Source organism: Camelus bactrianus, chromosome 11 (genome assembly GCF_048773025.1).
Source record: "Camelus bactrianus isolate YW-2024 breed Bactrian camel chromosome 11, ASM4877302v1, whole genome shotgun sequence".
NCBI classification, from domain to species: Eukaryota; Metazoa; Chordata; class Mammalia; order Artiodactyla; family Camelidae; genus Camelus; species Camelus bactrianus.
Window position 1 is genome coordinate 72,457,166 of NC_133549.1, and position 19,031 is coordinate 72,476,196.

Below are 19,031 nucleotides of genomic sequence, written 5' to 3' on the forward strand. Positions count from 1 at the left end.
TTCTGCAGTTATCTCGCTTCATCCTTATAACAAAAGAACTGGTCTTGGAATTAAGTCAGACAGTTCAAGTTCAAATCTCACTACCACTAATCACTGTGCATCCTGAAGGAAGAATTACTTAGCCATGCTGAGCTTCAGTTTACTGTCTGTAAAATGGGAAAAATCATAACCCACCTGTCTGGGCTAATGTAAAGACCACGTAGGTAAGGATTGTATTCGCTGTGTCCATACACTACGCCATCTCTGGGCTGGGCACAGCCCTGGCACAGTCAGCCTACAACAACGATTTCTTTGTAAACCAGGCAAAGCTCTGACATGTGAAGGATGGCAATTACTGCTATTAGCAGGCTTGTGGTTTGAAGTGACAGGTTGTGTTTTTCAGTAGACGCAAATGAACCCTGCCCCTGCACGCCTTCATCCCACTGAAAGCCCATTTTTTATTTACAGCCCCAGTTGATCTGGATCAATCTATCCTCAAACCTTTTCATCAGGAGAGTGAAAGTAGAAAAGCAGGGAGGGGAGGTAAGAGCTCCTCCACCTTCCCTTGCTCAGCAGGTGCTGCTGGGGCTCTGGCCACTTTCCCACTGTCGGGGTAAAATATCTCCAAAGCACGGTACAGGGTCACTCCAAAAGAGGGGAGGAACCTGGCCCATCAGAGCATTTCTCTGCCAAAGATCTCATGGCAGGCTCGCCTAGCCACATCTGTGCTCTGTCAAGTAAACAAAGAATATCTATAGCTCTCAGGCAGGCACTAACATTAGCCGAGTGAGGGCTCTTTGGGGACCAGGGAAAGAAGGCTCGCATTTGAAAATGAACCACTGTACGTGGATTTATAGCACTGCTTTTCCAATGGAGAGGGGGGAATATTTTTCTCTGGGAGATTAGAATTTACTAGTGGATTCAAGTGTAACTTTGGAGAGGGGCGGAGGTATTAGATGTGGCAGTATCACAGTATTGTTTTATTGGCAATTAGATTTCAAACTGGCATGAATGTATGAAAATAAGTCTCAGTTATGGGCTTGTGAAGTTTCTCCACCATCTGTCAACAGTTTTCTCCTTATGCCACAACATGTGTACCTTTGGAGGGAAAATGATTTAATAGCCCAAGTCATGAGGTACAGCTCACCAAATTATATTGGAGTTTATAGCCAAGGCCTGCATTTGTGATTTCTGATGCAGAGAAAGCAAATATAAACTTGCACACACACACGCGCGTGCACAAACACCCCTTCCAGGGTCTCACAGACTCACAGCTGTCAGAGATGGAAGATACCATCAAAAGGAGTGAGGTTAACTTCTGCACTTTACAACTGAGAGAAATCAAGTCCCAGAGAGGGTCTGAGACTTGTCCAAATGACACTGTAACATGGGGCAGAGCTGGAACTAGAACCAAGAGGGAACTTAGGGCTGGGGCAGTGGTGTGCTGGTAAATGTGTAACAACCGGTTCTCTGGGAAAACAAAAGCCCCGATGTGTAGTGCTGGCCTATTCCCGTGACTTTCACAATGGCGACTGCACACGGCCAGCGTGATGTCGCTGAACGTGGAGTTTGGAAGGGATGTACAGCTGTCTCTCACAAGCCAGTTCCTGTGGCTCCATAGGTGTCCATAGGTAAGGGGAGTGAAACTGCTGTACGAACGTTGTGGTTTGCCTGTCCAGCATCTGTTTCCCCTTCTGGTAAGAGTGCCCTAGTTTTTCCTGAGGGTGTCCACCTCTACCCTGTTCTCGACACACGTAATTTGGGTAGGGTGACCTCATCACCAGCCCCAGTTGTGGCATGTGACCCAGACCTGGGCCAATCTGTATTTTATCTCCCTGGACATTGATTGGTTTAGGGATGGGCTTGTGGCCCAGTTTGGCTCTGTGGGGGTCAGGCCCAGGAACTTTGTTTGGACTGGTGGTCTTAGAGCTATGAAGGAGTAGCCTGGATCTGCAGGGGGCCAGTTTGCCACCACGAGAAAAGAGGCTGTCTGAGAATGTAGACAAACACAGAGGAAAACAGAGCCCAGTGATAGAGAGAATGGGCCCTGAGCACATTGTTTGCTTCTAGATCTATCCAGCTTCAAGCATAGTGCCTAGACTTTCTGTTTGACAAGAAACAGGAACCAATAATTTCCCATGTTTCTTTCTCAAGCACGTCAGTTCCAATAGAAAGAGTCCTAACTGGTGAGTTTGTCCCTGGGAGTTATACTAGGAAATCTCTAGAGCCTTTGGGACCTGCTGCTTATCTAGAGTGCAAACTCCATGAGGTCTCAAATCTTGCCTATCTTGGGCATCATTGCTTTCACAGAACCTCGCACCATGCATGGTGAACGGGAGATGCTCAGCAAATATTCATCAGGCAGGTTTTGCTTTATTATGATGCAGTAACAAACAGCTCCCAAACTCAATGACTTATAACAACAAAGTTTTATTTCTCATTCAAAATCTTTTGTCATTTATGTTGTCTGTGGCTCTACTCCATGTATCTTCATCTTAGGATCCAGACTGATGGAACAGCCCCCATCTGGGACATGAGAATCTCATGGTAGAGGGAAAAAGAGCAAAGGCAGAACCTTGTGATGGCTCTTAATGTTCCCGCTTAGATATTCCATTGGTCAATGCAATGGCTGGGAGGTGTACTTCACAACAAGACACTGCATGCCACAGATTTGGGTAAAGAGATTTATAATAATCCTGTTATAGTGAGTAATAGGGGATAATAATACAGAAAACCATATACTTAAAGAAAAAATATGGAAACACAATTAGACCTTACCTTGTGAAATTGAACATTTGAATATCCACTGATTCAGCAATGCCACTCCTAGGTATAGACTCGAGAGAGCTTCTTGCATGTGGGCCCCATGAGATGTGTACAAAAATACTTATAGGAGCATGTTTGGTTATAGCGTGAAACCCTCAACAGCTCCAACAACTTAAATGTCTATAGACAGGTGAATGGATATATAAATTAGGATACCTTTACACAAAGGAATATAATGCAGCAATGAAAATGAACAAACCTCAGCTATTTGGAACAACATAGAAGCATCTTGGAAACATATTAAGTGAAATAAGCAAGTCTACAGAAGACTACACAGAGTTTGATTCCAATTTTATAAATCATTCATATGTGAAAAAATTATGCAGAAAACATAAAAGAATGAGAAACATAAAAATCAAGATTTGGCTGCTTTGGATGGGAGAAAATACAGGGATGGGATAGGTGGATACAAGTTACTGGAAATGTTTCAGCTTTTAAGTTGGGTGGTGAGTTGAGGTGGGGAATCATTTTCATATTATATACTTACTTAACATATTTGTTACATCTATTCTTTTGTGTCTATCAAATATTACATTCAAAATGGAATTAGAAAGAATGCAAAAATAGTAACTAGAAAAAGGAATAATTTTTTAAAAGACAATAGTGATTATGGAAAAGAATTGTCTTAGAAAAGTGGGATTCCTAGAAGCAAATTTCTCAAATACAGTTTGGGGCAGAGTTCAGGGGCCTGGACTAGAAGGTGGGGCATTGAGTGTTCTAGCCCCTCAGGACAGACCCTGTGCAGTGGGCAGCTCACATCATCAGGCTGCCCCATGCCAGGGGGAGGATCTACATCCTCACTGGCCCCAACATCATGCTCACCAGGCTGCTTCAGGAGATACCTGGAGGGACCTTGCATATGAGCATGGACATTCCATGTCTACAAAGAGGGGGCCACCACAGTGGATGAACACAAGTGGCCAATCAGGTGTCCTGATTAACTGTCCCTGAGTTTGTCTGGTCCTCTCTGGGTATATAGAGAAGGCCCATTTTGGCCTTGTAATGTTGAGGAGGCCACACCCAGATGGCTAGTGAAGTTGGCCGCTGCTCTTGGTTGCCCCCATGCAACACTAACCACCCCAGTGAGACTGTATTCTGCTGGAAGATTCTCTGATCTACTTTGCAAATTCAGGGCAGAGAAGGAAGCTTCAGACTGGATATTCTGGATCTCTAGTAGAAGAATCCAGGAGCACCTACCCCCAGGTGTCTTACCACCTTCCTGGGCAGAGCAAGTTGCATTACTGAGGGAAGGCTGACCGCTCTGGTGGATTCCGGGGCCCAAGTGGTGTCTGAGTCTATTCCCTCAAAGAAAGGGAGAGAGAAGGGGACTGTGGGGAGTTTGGGGATGAGTCAGAGTACGGGTGAGATCAACCCAACTTCCGAGGGAATCTGCCCTGTGCTCCCTGCTGGGGAGCCTGCTTGGACATCTCCATACATTCGGGCTTGTTTAGCTCATTTTAGTTTGGTTGCTTCTAGTTGCAAGTTTAACAGAAACTCAGAAAAAATGGAATTTTTGTTTATTTGCATTTAAACAGGAGTAGGTTCACCTAGCTTTAGGTGAAACTTGATCCAGGATTCAAAAAAAAAAAAAAAAAAGTCACAGAGCCCTTTCTCTCTTTCATCTCTTCTTGGCTTAGCTTCCTAGTGCTGGCTTTATTCTGGAGAGACTTCTCACCACTCCCAGGGTTCTCCTAGAAGATTCTAGGGCTCCACTAAAGTCCAGCAGGAAAGAGAGTGCTTCCTTGTCCCCGGTCCCATTAGAAGCCCTGAGATTCATTCTGTTGGGGCTGGCTTGGTCGCATTGCCTTTCCTGAGCCAATCATAGTGACTGGGGAATGGGATGCATTGATTGGTGTAGATTGGTCACATGACCTCCATCTGGGGATGCAGTCAGCATCCCCAGAACCTGTGGGTTTTCAGTAGAAAGACTGTGAGGAAGCAGGAAGGGGGATTGGGTGCTCAGAGAGTGACCCACAAACAGTCACTTCCTATCTTCTGATGATTATGTTAGTCATTTGGAGGAGCACTTTACATCTTAAAGATAATCATGGTTTATGTGCCTTATGGGTGGTAAAAGTATTTTTCTCTTTGTTTTTTTGCCTTTTAAATGTATGTTGTTTTTTAAGCCTTTTATTTTTAACCATGTTCATTTTCAAACATGCACAAAAGCAGAGCAAATAGAATAATGAATGCTACCTACTCCCCTCTTTTGGCTCCATCATCCAGCTTCAGCCATTGTCTTATGTTGATTTTTGACTTTCAGAAGTTTCAATAGCTAAACAGAAGTTGTATTTAGAGAGAAGCTAAGTAAATATTCAGCTACATTTCCCCCAGGTTTGTTTTTTTGGATATACGCTATGAAGCGAAACTCTAACGGGATTTTCCCCCAGGTATCCAATTTCTCCAGCTCTGTTTATTGAATCATCCATCCTGTTCTCACTGGTTTTTGAAGCATCCTTGATTTAATATTAAGTTCTTTCATGTACCAGTATCTGCTTTTGGCTGCATAGTCTGTTTTATTGACCTGTGTGTTCCTGTACCAATATGGGCATTTTTAATGTTATAGATGCATAAATAAGTTTTCATATCCAGCATACCTAGTTCCATCACTACATTTCTTTTTGCAATATTTTCTTGACCAACTTTATCTATTCATTCTTACAGATGAAACTTAGAATCATTTCCAAGTTCAAAGAAAATTCCCTTAGGATTTTGATTAGAATTGGTTAAAGTTGTGCATGAAGTTGGAAAAATGAACATTTTCTTCATAGTCACTCTTCAAATGTATAAATATGGCACATCTCCCCATTTATTCAGGTCTTGTAAGACCCTCTATAAAAATGCATAGTGTTGTTTCCTGGGAGGGCCATTTCTAGGTTGTTTATGTATTTTGCTGTGTTTATGGATGAGAGATTTAAAACTTTCCATTTTTATTTTCTTTATTCATTCTCTGTGGCTTTTTATTTTCATCACATTCAAGTCACTCTGAGAGGTTAGACCATGCTTGCTAGGAACCCACCACCCAATCTGCCAGAGTTTATATTTGCTCTAAAAATGAAGTCCCTTGAGCTCTTACGTACAGTGGAAAGAACATGAGATTTGACATTAAGACAGGCCTGAGCTCAAGTCCCTGCTCTGCCCTTTATCTGTTGTGTGTCCTTGGGCAAATCATTTTGCTTCTCTGAGTCTCATTTTCCTTCCTTGCAAATGAATGCGTTGTTTTCTTTACTTTTCATCTATTTCCTTCTATTGTGTTTGTTTCCAAACTTCTCTCTCTTCTCTAGGGGAATCTAAACTTTCTGGGAACAGAGACTGTGGCTCCTCCATGGCTGTGTGGGGAACATAATCAGGTAACAGTGGATGTTCATTACCACCTGGCAGAACCAACTGCTGAGTCCAGCCCATGGACACCATTTTGGTTCATTCAAAACAGAAGATAATTTTGAAATTATTCACCTAGATTATGGTTCTTTAATACAACTCTGAAATATGAATAATAGTTAACAAGATTAAAATAGTCAAGATGTTTTGAGTTCTTAGCATGTGCCAGGTACCAGGTGTCACATTCCAGTTATGAACTCATGAAACCCCACAATAAGCTGGAGAGGAAGCTGTGTTCCCCATCTTAGCTCAGAGAAGCTAAGAAGCTAAGATCATGCAGCCAGGATGTGGTACAGCTGAGATTCAAACCAACTCTGTGTCCTGAATCTGAGTAGCCCTACTATCTTTGCTATGACAATCAGGTAGTGTCTTAAGGATGCCTCAGGCCTCAGAGGTAGCCAGGAATACTGGTCTTGTCCCCTCCTTCCTGAGTGTTGTCTAGGTCCTACTTTTACCAAAGTAGGGAAGTCAGAAAGCCATTGACTGTCTTCGGTGCTTTCTCTTTCTCCGTCTGTGTTAAGCATCCCCAGAACAAGACTCTGATCAGTAGTACTTCTCACTATGGTGCTCGACTCTTACCCATCAAGCTTCTGCCACCCCTTGCTCCCTTGACAAGAGTGACTGGGTGGCATGGCCTTGAAGGACTGCTGGATAGGAGAGGGGTATGGAGTATGGAGGGGGCACAGAAAATGGAGGCAGAAGACTCAAAGCCTGGCAGGATGACGCTGGGGAAAGAGCTCTGGATGTGGACCCAGATACATCCATTGTTTGATAACTAATGACTTAGTGCAAATCAGTTATGCTTTTTAGGCCTCTACTTCCTCATCACAAAAGTGGGGACCATATACCATGGATGGTGGGAGCCCGTACTAGACTGTGCAGCCTTGGGCATGTGTAAGATGACTCTTTGTTGTTATTTGCACTAGAATATTAGCAGGAGAAGGAAACAAAAAGCAGAAAGAGAGCAATGAACAATTCCTCAAGCTGACTTCCGGACGGTGGAAGCACCAATGCACTGTTGGTTGGTACCATGGGAGAAAGAGATGAGAAGGAGGTTGACCAAATGAGCCTCAGATGGTTTCTGGGTCATACAGATTTCAGGGGCTTTTCAGTTTAAAAAATTTTGGATTCCACATTTTTTCAGGGACATAGTATAGGAGTATAAGATCAGAAAGAATAACAAGAGCTAACATTTATGGACTCTTGCTGTGGGCCAGGTAGTGTGTGTTTTGGATAGGTTTTCTGATTTAATCTGTAGAGCAATCCTATGAAATAGGCACTGTTGTTTCTCCCTTCTAAGAGGTGGAGAAAGTAAGTCCTCAGGGTTTAAGGTTTAAGTTCCCTGAGGTTATGGAGCTGGGAATGGAGATTTATGCTAGAAAGGCAGTGGAACTGGAAAAGAACCCAACCGAATACCTAGGTCCCACCTCAGATCAATTAAATCAGAAACTCTGGGGTAGAGTTCCAGGGTCAGTATTGGTGAACAGTGCCGAGCAAGTCTGATGTGTGGCCAGGCACGAGCAGAGCTGGGCCAGGTGTCACCCTGGTAGGCAGCAGATGACATTGAGGTGATGCAGGCAGGGAGGGGTAAATACTGGATTTGCGTTGGGGGTGGTGGGGAGGTGGCAACAGCTGTTCTTGCTCCTGCAGATGTAGTGGTGAGGCCCTACTGTAGATCCTAGGCATTGACAGCAGTGTGATTTTTCTTTAGAGAAGGAAAAGATGGCCAGTGGGCTGAGCCTCTGTGTGTGTGTAACAGAGAGTTAGAGACAGAGACAGGGAGATGGAGGGAGGTAGGGAGGGAGAATGAGAGCGGCGTATGAGTGTGTGCGTGCTCATGTGACTGAGCATTTGTGTGCTTATGTATGTATACTTACATGGCTGTGGAAATGTGTGTATGGATATGTATGTGTGTGTGAGGAAGAATGTACATGTGTAAGTGTATCTACGTGTGTGGGATTGTGAGAATGTGTTTGCATGAATATACATGTCTGTGTGTTTATATGTTTATTTGTAGGCACATTTGTGTGCACACTTGTATATATGTATGTATTTGTGCTTGAGTATGTATGAGTGTGTGTGTGTAGGTGGGGTTACGGGCTTGTGTGAATGTGCACGTGTTTTGACTGTGTATGTGGGCGCTTGTGTTGGTATAAACATGCATGTGTATGATTGTGTACATATGTGGGGGGTACATGCATGTGTGTATGACTATATGTAGGTGTGCATGTGTATGTGTGTGTGTATATATGCTATGCACTGAGTTTGTGCATGCCCCCATTCATACACTAAAGTCCTGACTCCCTAATGTTATGGCATGTGGATGGAATCTTTGGGAGGTAATTAGAGTTAGATGAGGTCATGAGGATTGGGCCCTCATGGTGAAATTAATGCCCTCATAAAAAAAGGAGGAATATAATATCACTTATGTGTAGAATCTAAAAAAATGATGCCAAAGAACTTATTTACAAAACAGAAATAGACTCAGAGACATAGAAAACAAACTTATGGTTCCCAGAGGGAAAAGGAGGGGGAATAAATTAGGAATTTGGGATTAACAGATACACATTACTATATATAAAATAAACAAAGACTTACTGTATAGCACATGGAACTATATTCAGTATCTTGTAATAACCTATAATGGAAAAGAATCTGAAAAAGAATATGTATGTGTATGTATGTATATCTGAATCACTTTGCTGTACACCTAAAACATTGTAAATCAACTATACTTCATTAAAAAAAAAGGAAGAGACAAAAGAGCTCTCTCTGTGCCACCGAGGATGCAGCTAGAAGGCGGCTGTTTACGAGGCAGGAAGAGGGCTCTCACCAGACACTGACTCTGCCAGCACCTTGATCCTGGGCTTTCCAGCCTCCAGAACAGTGAGAGGCAAGTGCTTGTTGGTGAAGCCACACTGTCTGTGGTGCTTTGTTCTATCAGTCCACGCTGACTAAGACGGCATAGTTAGGCAAGCACTCGTGTGCAGGTGTAAGTGTGTGCATGTGAGAGAGTATGTGTGTATGTGAGCGTGTCTGTCTTTGTGAGGTTGTGGTCAGGACTATATATGTGTGTGCGCATGTACACTTGTGCTTGTGTACTGCATATCTGTGAACACCTGTATGCACACACCTGTTTATGTATTTGGGCACGGGTGTGTGTGGGAGCATGAGAGAGAGAATGGAGGTGTGTGGGAGTGTGTGATTATGTGCAGAAGCCTGTGCATGCATGTTTGACTACATAGGGGCATCAATTTAAGCACATGTGTGCATATGGTTGTGTTCATGTGCATGGGTGCATGCATGGGTGTGAGTGTATGACTACATACAGGTGGGTATGCATGTTTGTGTTTGTGCCTGTATGTGTTTGTGTATGTCTATGCAGTTGCCCTCTGTGTATGTTTATGTTTGCACATGTGGGAGAGGATGTGTGTGTGAATGTATCTTTATATGTGTAGGATTCTGTGGGTATGTGTATGTGAGTGCATGTCTATATGTGTATGTGTGTGTGTGTGTGTGTGTGTATATGTGAGTGTGTGTGAATGTGTGTGCAGTGAGGCCCTGAGCTGCAGAGCTGGGCGCCTTTCCTTCCCTCTTGACAGATGGTCCAGCAAATGGCCTCCTGTGCCACCTGCCTGCGTGCTCCCCCCACCCCCCCAGGGCCTTGCTTCCTCCCTCCAGTCCTGCTGCCGCCCTGTGGCTGCTTCTTCCCTCCCTGGCTCCCTCCCTGACATTTGTGCCTTTTTGGCTGGTGTGTGGAGAATGTGGGGTTAGGACAGAGCTGACAGTCAAGGCAGGCCTTGCCTGAGCCCACTGTGGCAGGGCTAGGAGGCAGGCAAGGCTGAGTGCGTGTGTGTGTGTGTGTGTGTGTGTGTGTGTGGTTACCATGGCAGGGAGGCAAAGCCCAGACAGCCCTCGCCAGCTCCTGGCCTCCATCCGCAGGGTGGGCAGGCAGCCCAGGGTAGAAGGGCCTGGGCTTTGCAGACAAAAATGCCAGATGGTGGGGTTTGGGGGTGGGGGGAAGCTCCGCAGCCTGGCTGCCAAGGGCAAGGAGGTTTTCTGGGGCTCTGGAGAATGAGCTGAGGAGTTGCATGTGTGCTGCCGTGGGTTTTTTTGTGTGTGTATGTGTGGAGGGAGGCTTGTTTTTGTATATTTCAGGATATATTTCCCTTTTGGATTTCTATCAGTTTACTAAAAATTTTGATTAAGCTTTAGGTTTTGGTTTTTTTTTTTTTTTGATGTAAGGGGAGTATATTTTCCTGCGAGAAGTCAAAACATCTCTTTTAAACAGAAAATATTTATTGACAAGTTATAAAAGCAGCACCAAATAAGACAGACGTTTAGATTGGATATTTCAGTTGTGAGTGCACAGGGCTGTGGCGAGTGACTGGGTTCTATTCATGTTAGGAGTGGGTTTTGCCTCCTGCTGGTTGGTTTTCTAACTTTGTCTTCAGTGCCAGGAGTTCTCCTGAGCAGGTCCACTCACTCCCTGCGATGTGTTCTACTTTGTCCTGGTGGGAAATGCAAATCTTGCCCAGGTGCGGGCCCAGACAGGTGTGGGGATGACTCTGCTCCTCCACCCCGCACAAACACGGTGTCTCCATGGGGACCACCCCAGCACACTTCTCTCACCAGGACAGACACACGTGAGTGGCACAACTGTGGGCAGAGACCAGAGGCTTTTTTTTCTTACTGGAAAAGGGAAACAATGAGGAGAAGGATGCTTTTATGTGAGTGCAGTGCCTTCCTAGCCCTCACACAGCCCAGGCAGTGATGTCTGCGCAGGGGAGCGGTGCTCATTGGAGCCCTGGGAACAATGGGTGGACCGTGGAGCTTGCCTTGGAACATATCTTCTCAGACTCAAAGAAACAGCAAGCTCATTCTGGCCTCCATCCCCTCACCAGGCTCAGAAACCCTCCATGGCTTCACATCGGATAAAGTCCAGATTCCTTAACAGGGCACTGCAGGCTGTAAGCGTGGCCACCTCCCCAGGCCTCCTCTCCCCCCATTTTTGAGGTTCATCTATCACTACACCCTTTTTTTAAAAAATCTTGTTCTAGGCTCTAGATTTGTTTTTTTTTTTTATTTTTTAAGCAGGAAAATATTTATTAACAAATTTTAAAAGCAGTACCGGATATGAGGAAGTCTCTGCCCGGGATGCCCTTCCCACTCCTCTTCCTGCCCAGATGCCACCTCTCCTTCTGGGCTCAGCTCCTTTCCTTCTCTGTGGTCCTGAGACATATTGTGGACTCGAAAGTCTCACGTGATTCCTGACTGAAGTGATGGCTTTCTTTTTTTGAGATTGAGGGACTGTATTTAATCCTGGCACCTAGTATAACTGCTGGCCCATGGGAAGGTCTCCTTTGGTTGACTGAATAAACAAAAACACAAGTTCTGGCTTCCTTTTGGAACCTGTACCACCAGGCCCAAATATTATGATTCTGACCTTGGACACAAATGCTGATCTGCTGTATGATGATGATGATGGTGTGTGTTTCTGCATGGGTGATGGCACTGGTCCATTCGGTGGACGTGGGGTATATATACATGGAAACAGAGCATTTACAAGTTTCACTCAGGAATAAGAGATAATGAACCAGAAATTGTTAGCTATCCACCCAACATCTATAGTTTCATCTTCCAGCACTTTCTGTCTTGAGCATAGCCGTCATCAACTCTATTTTGCACGTAGCCTTTCCCCCACCATGTTTTATTATCAGCCTCTCTTCCACCTTCTGACACTATCCTGGCTGAATACATTTATATACTAATGGGAAAGACAGGCCAGTGCTTCTGGGCTGAGCGTGTGCTGGGTACTGAGGATTCAGAGATGAATGAAGCAGGATCCCTCCAGCAAGGAACTCACACCTGAAAGGGAGAGGCATACTGGCAAAGCTTTGCTAATACTGCAGTAGAAATAGGCCCAGCTCTTGAAGCACAGGGGAGAGAGACCTTCACACCAGAAAACTCCTACTCATCCTTTAAGGTCCAGCTCATATGCCCCCTACTTTATAAAGCCTTCCTGTCCAGATGTGGGGGATCAGATGTAGAATTTGGCCCTCTCCTTTACACTCCTCCACCTCTGCTACATCACACACAGAACACACACAGACACAAACTGACAGACACACCATTCTCTCAAGGCATTTGTGTGTGTAGAAGCCTTCAGCGGAGAGTTGTAAAGGAGTGATTTACATTGCAAAAACACACACAACTTAAAGTTTAAGATTAGATGTTTCTTTTGTTTAATTTTCCTGGCTGTTTCCATGACTTGGGTTCTAGCCTTCCATCGTGTTACTTGGTCCTCCTCTCTCTTTGTTCACTTTGTCTTTCTGGATCATCGTCCCAACCCTCTTCATTCCTTGGGGAGAACAAATGCCCTGTCATACTTTGTCATTAGCTATTTTGAACATGGCCCTGGCTTAGCTCTGGGACCCCGACTGCACATCAAGGACTTGGCTCAGCAACATTTGCCTGTTGGGACCCCTCCCCGGGTTCCGTCTGCCTATTGAGGGAGGAAGGTCTCTTTCGTTCGGTCAGGTGTGGGCGTGTTGAGTTTGAGGAGACCCTGGAAGTTACTTGCTCTCACCCGACTCCTCCTGGGAGCAATCTGCCTGCAGTGCTAAGAGGCGGCCTCCTGCCTGTGGGCCCACACTCCCGGCTGCTGAACCAAGTGGCTGGGAGCAGGCTTGCTCCTCAGATTGGGTAGGGGTGGGGGGAGCACCACAAATCTTCCTGCAGAAGATAAAAAGGTCAAACTGTATTAATTCATCTGCACAACTCACTGGGCTTAAAAACCACAGCCTGAAATGGCTTCTTGATTGAGAGAAGATGCTCCATTAATCTTGGCCCTCTCATTTGAGAGTGCAGAGAATGGAGACTGATGGCTGACGTTTCAGAGTCTCACGAAGGGGATATCAACCTGCAGACACTGGGCTGTAATTACAGAGAAGTCACAAGGAGAAGAGGGTGGTGGGGAGGTGGGTGTGAGTCAGTCTCTTGTTAGATACGTCACCTATTAATTCTGCATCCTAAATCACCCTGGAGACACTCCTCCAGGTCCTCAGTGTGAGTGAGAGCTCTGGGTTTAAGTCTTGTTCCTTCTCTGCTTGACTGGTTGGCTGGACCTTGTTTCCACATCAATAAAATGAGGATGATAGCATAGGTAGGGAGGTAGATAGTTGGGATTAAATGATTTAATGCATTTAAAGTGCTTAGCACAGTGTCTGGCACATGATAAGTGCCCAATAAACATTAGCTTCTACCATATCCTGGTGATGTCACTCCTGTGTACTTACTGTCCCCAGACACTGTGCATTACATTCTAATAATAACTAACACACTATAATAATAACTCTATGAGGCAAGTATTGTTACTGTCCCTTTGTTATAGGAACCTGAGGCACAGAGAGGTTAAGTAACTTTCTAAAGGCCACACAGATAGTTAGTAGTGGAAGTACAATTTGATTCCAGGCACCTGTGCTCTTAACCACCTTGCCACTACCTCTCTTGGAATTAGTAGGCTCTAGGAATTAGGCTCTAGGTCCAGCTGACTAGTGGGAGGAGAGAGGTGAGTAGAGGAGGCACTCTAAAATGGTTTCCCTGTTCCCAGCCAACCTAAGGAACCCAGGAGGAGATGGTGACCCTGGGGTAGGGATATGATAAGCCTGCCTTAGCCGGAGCTTATCAGATGGGTGTGTGGTCAGGCTGGGATGGCCCAGACAAGAACCTAGGTCAGGGGACAGGGTCTCAAAAATGGGGTGGAATGTTCTAGAGGATGAGCTGGGAGCAGGTCAGAGGCAAACATCTCATGTCTGTGAGGATTCATGCTTTTGGGAGGTGGTGAGCAAACATGGTTCTTTGGTTATTATAAGGTTACTGCCTCAGACTTTACAGGGCCGCCTAGCTCTTGGAGAGCTCCTAGTTTGATATTTCCATAGGCTCTTCCATGGAACTTGAGTCCTGGGAACTGTTCTCCTCTAAGAGTTTTGTGATTGAATCAGCCTTGGAAACTGCAGCTCTCTCCCCTCTAATATATGCCGTCAGGGCCCCACCAGTCTCTCCCAGGTTCTGCCAAGCCAGTGCATTGGGCTGGACCTCCAGCTGCCAGCATCTTCAGCCCTGTCTGAGGCCTTTCTTCTTATGCCTCGGAAACAACAGGAAGTGCTGGACACTTAATGACTGTTAGTGACACCTCTCCCCAGCCTGGCAAGAGCAGCCCTGAACGAATGACTGGCTGCAGTTGGTGTATAAATACGCCAGCTCCCTCGCTCTTGGTGGGATAACTCTGAAGCACGTGTCCCACACCATCTCCCAGAGACCCCCAGCGGGATGAAGTTCCCATTGCCCACAGAAGTAACTGGCTTGGTAACTCCTCCTTTACAGTTGCCTTCCTTTCCCAGTCTCTCTCTCTTCTTTATTTCCCTACCAGTGTTCCCTGGGATCACCTCCCAAGCAGACTGCTTGTGCTCAAATCCTTGTGTCACAGCCTGCTTCTGGGGGAACCCCAGCCCAGATAGCTGCTCTCGGAGATTCCTTCAGCCCATTGAAGCATTCAAGGCTCTGAGAAGTCTTGTAGTGAGACCTACGTAAATTTAACACAGTGTTTCCCAAACCTTTTTGACCAGAGGATTCTTTTTTTCACCTAGGAACCTCCCATGGAGCATTGTTCTGCAGCACACACTGTGGGAAATCATGATGGAATCCTACCTCAGCTTGTCTCTGAGTGACCTGAGACCCAGAGAGGGAACTGAGTAGCTGAGCCATCCTTGGCAGGGCCGGGATTAGGACTCATGCCCTCTCCTCTCCTGGTACAGGTGCATTTGCTAACGGCTGTACTCCTTCCTCCTCATCTGTGAGATGCAGAAAATAGTATTTCCTCCACAAGAGCTAATGTAACATGTGTGAAAAACCTGAGTAAGCTGAAGAGGATTAGACAAATATGCAGAATGATTATTCCGACAGTGGGAGTGGGGGTAGGGGACACTAAACACAAGAACCAGGTTAGTTCACTGTCTAAGGGCGGCTGAGTTGTTCCTAGAGGAGACAAGGTGACTGGAATTCTTTCAAATTCACAAAGTTTCCCACAAGGGGACTCCCCCAAGCCCCAACCCATCAAACTCAGAGCTGATTTGAAATATTAGCTCAGAGGAGAGTCAGAAAATGGCTTGAAGAGGGCCAGCATCCATCTTGGAATGTACTTATCTCATTTTCACAGTCACCGGAGACAGCCAGGGAAGAGAACCAGATGTTCAAGCATCTCTTGCTCTCGCTCACTTGCTCGCTCGCTCTATCTTTTTTTGTAAATTGAATTTAAAGGACCTGTTTCTTAGCAACGGCAGCAGTCAGTGATTACAGAGTCCTCCTTGGCCATTTCAACGCCCAAGGTTTCAGTAGGCAAATCAACCTCTCAGTGCAGGCTGGGGATTGAGTACAGACAGCAGGGCCACCATGGAAGCCAGCACATCCGGTGCTGTGTTTGGAGGCGGGTGTTCCCAGAGGACCCAGGGTGAGGGTGGGAGGGCCTGCAGAACTCCCTGTGGCTCCCAGGCACATGTAGTGTATAATGCTGGCTGGTTATCCCTGAGCTGGAGGGCTGAATGTATCTGCTCCAGCTCTGTGCATGAGGTGGCTTTGCAAAAAGAGCCCTAGATGACATCTCAGGAAACTCAAGTCTGGCCCCAGCAACATTATTGTGTTACCTTGGGCAAGCCATTGAATTTTTCTGAGCCTTGGCTTATGCACCTGTCAGATAGGTAGTAACACTCTGAGGGACAAACGAGATCGGAGCATGTGCCATCCAAAAGACATGAGGAATGATGACAATGTCAGGGGTTAGGGATCTTTCCTTTTTTGGCCTGTAATGCTGCACCCCCCACTTTCCTGGAGAAAGAAAACTCGATCCTGGAAGCCATGAGAACACCTCCCATCCTCCCCCAAAACCTTAAGAGTGACTCAAGGCTTATGACATAAAAATTGTGGGGTAGGTGGAGGTCCTGCCTAGGGCAGGGGAGAAGAAAGCCTCTTGGTACAGACCTGGTGATCAGAGCAATGAATGGCCTTTGGAGCCACAGGATGGCTGAATATTGGGTGTGTAGGGCCCTTAAAGCTTTTATTCTGATACTTCCTGATGCTTGAATCCTTGACAGCTGAGGTTGAAAACTGATGACCCACGGGTCATATATGGCCCTGATGTGTATTTTGTTTGACCCTCACAGGGTTTTGTAATTTGTTGGATTAGTGAGCAGTTACCAGACAAGAGACACCATATAAAATTTGTGATTTCCAGCTCCTTCTGAACAATCAGTTGGAGCAATCTGCATATCATTTGCCTAGAGCTGAGCAGAAGTTACTGCATTTGGATGAGACATGTTCTCTCAAATTTGCCCCAGTCCCCACTAATCCTAGCTGCCTGTAACTGAGGGCCCTTTGCTTATTTCATACCTATCTGATCCTTGCAGGCACCTGAGTTTGAGATCTCTGCTTTACTGGCAAACTCTTGAACATCTGGAAAATGGGGATGTTGATAAAACCTATCTAAAAGAATTATTACTAAGATGAAATAATGTAATGCATGTAAAGCACATAGCACATGGCAAAACTTCAAAACTATTGGTTTTTGTCCCTCTAAAGCTTTCAAAAATTTGAGTTATTTGTTTTAGTCAGTCATAGGAACCTAGAATGTTCTTTCTAGAGGACAACCTTTGTTTAAGTATGAATTCTTTCTGCCATTCATCCATTCTTTCAGGCACTACTGTGCCAGACTTTGGTCTCAAAAGATTAGGATCAAGTTCAAGTTCAAATCAAGTTCAAAGCTTGGCTGCTTAAGATGTGGGTGACCTTGGCCAAGCATTTGACTTCTGAGCTGCCCTAGTTCCATCCATTCATCCATCCATTCATTCATTCATGCATTTATGATTTGCTTGGCATCATGGTACTAGGTGATGTGGCTTCAATGATGCATAAGACACAGACAAAAGAATGTCTGTCTTGGTCTTGTTTCCTAGAAGCAGAGCATGAAACAGGGGTTCAGGCGCATGCAATTTATTGAGGGAGTGTTTTTAGGAAATACCTGTAATGGAGGAAGAGAAGCAGAATACAGAAGGAGAAGAAGCTGAGGTCAAATCTTGCCTAGGTCTGATCACACGGTGGTGATGGGGCCCTGAAGTGTAAACCACACTGCAAAATGTCCCCACTTTAGGCAAGAGGAGACCGTTTTATACTCCCAGTTCAATCAGGCATTGGCAATGGACTACACTGTGGGGTTGTGTAATCTCTGAGCAAAGCAGCTCCCACCAGCCATGGACTGATGGAGAAGGGGAGCAGCTGTGACTATTAGTAGCCAACACTCAAAGCGGCTGGGAGATGCACGCCCTGGCCAGGTAAAGGGGATCTGTGCTGGGCACTGGCAATGTCTACCACAGCTCACCACTTGCACCACTTAGATCTTCTTGATTCACACATTCAGGGCACTCAGTCTGACCCCAGCTTCTCTAGAATTCTGTGGTCACAATTCCTGGGGCAACTTAGCAGAGATGGGTTAGTAGGGCACTCTACAATTCCTATTGCTGTAATTGGTCTTAAGGCCACAATGGATCATCACTATCTTCTTCCTCTTCTATCTGCTTTAGATTTTTCTTATCCTTGGCTAGCACTTTTGCTGGTCTAGGTGGCTTTCCTGGTGGGATGGCCCATTCACCCTCCTCTGAGGGGTCGGAGCATCTGATTACCATGCCTTTGTCAGGCTGTGGTTGATGTACCTGTTACTTATAGATAACACAAGGCTGGGGAGAACCAAGAGACACTACAGTGGATCACGTGAATTCCAAACATCTCTCTCCATGCTCTCATTGTATGGAAGTCAGTCCCACTTCCTTATGCTCATCAGGGCCAGTGACCCCTGACAGTATAGAAACTCTTCCTGTGCTTGCTGATCTAGGCACCCAGGAAGCAGTGATAGTAGCTAGATCGACATGGGTGAGAGGAAGCCCATGCTGTTGGGTTCATACATAACCCAGTTTCTTCCACATGGTTATCCTGTTTATGAGCTCATTGTGCAAACTGGTAGTGGTCAAGAACTCAGGCTAGCTAACATTGCCTGGCGAAGTCATCCTGTCTAGTCTTTCACAGTGGGTGCTCCCTGGTGTGTGTTAACACATGCCATAAAGGTCTTCACACTTTTTGTCCACTCCCATAAGCCCACTCACCTGCCTCTACCCTAGACTGCCCCTGATCACCAGTCTTGTTCCTTCCAGACTCCTGACCCAACAAGCCATGCTGTTCACCGTTTTCTATCAGTCTACATATATCCTTGCCTGAGGCCACTTCTTTCTCCATACAAAGTGGGTGACCCTGCCCGAAGCTTTGTGCATTGGGAGGATTTCTTCTCACTGTTGTCTGTTAGTGTCCCCTGCATGGGGCTGCAGTGCAACAGTGTCCATTTTCTGCTTGTACCAACATCTATGAACCAAATTTGGGCTCCTTCTTCCTCCATCACTTGACCATGGGGAACCTCTCATAGGACCATAGGTGTGAGCTGAGGGGGAGATATTGGTGCAAACGTGTTTGGTGACATCGACTATGGGCCCCTTGTTTGTTCAGCTACTTCTGTCCTTGGACCTGTTTGAACCTGATCCTGGATATACCACTTACAACTTCTGATGGATCGCTGACCCTCCCAGGTCACAGTGGATAGCTCTGGTCCAAGACCACTTGGTGTCCCGTGATCAAATACTCTCATCTCTACCAGGGTGAATTACCATGTTAGGAGTTGCTTTGGAATGGCATATAGTTTTCTGCTGCAGATTGCAAGGTTTTGATCCAAAATCCCATGGGTCTTCTTGTGA

The 19,031-nt window shown here is 45.7% G+C and overlaps 1 protein-coding gene across 2 annotated transcripts in view; it reads left to right on the plus strand.

The window, feature by feature from the left end:
* Positions 1 to 19,031, plus strand: part of RPS24 (ribosomal protein S24) — a 146,204-nt gene that overhangs the window by 72,363 nt on the left and 54,810 nt on the right. Inside the window, exon 5 of one of the 2 annotated variants that reach the window (XM_074374296.1) lies at positions 15,770 to 15,780. The exons of the other annotated variant lie outside the window; for it this stretch is intronic. Within the exon in view, the coding sequence (XP_074230397.1) occupies positions 15,770 to 15,772 (3 nt within the window). The 3' untranslated portion in view covers positions 15,773 to 15,780. Of the gene's footprint in view, positions 1 to 15,769; positions 15,781 to 19,031 lie in introns of those variants that run through there. 2 annotated transcript variants of the gene reach the window in all.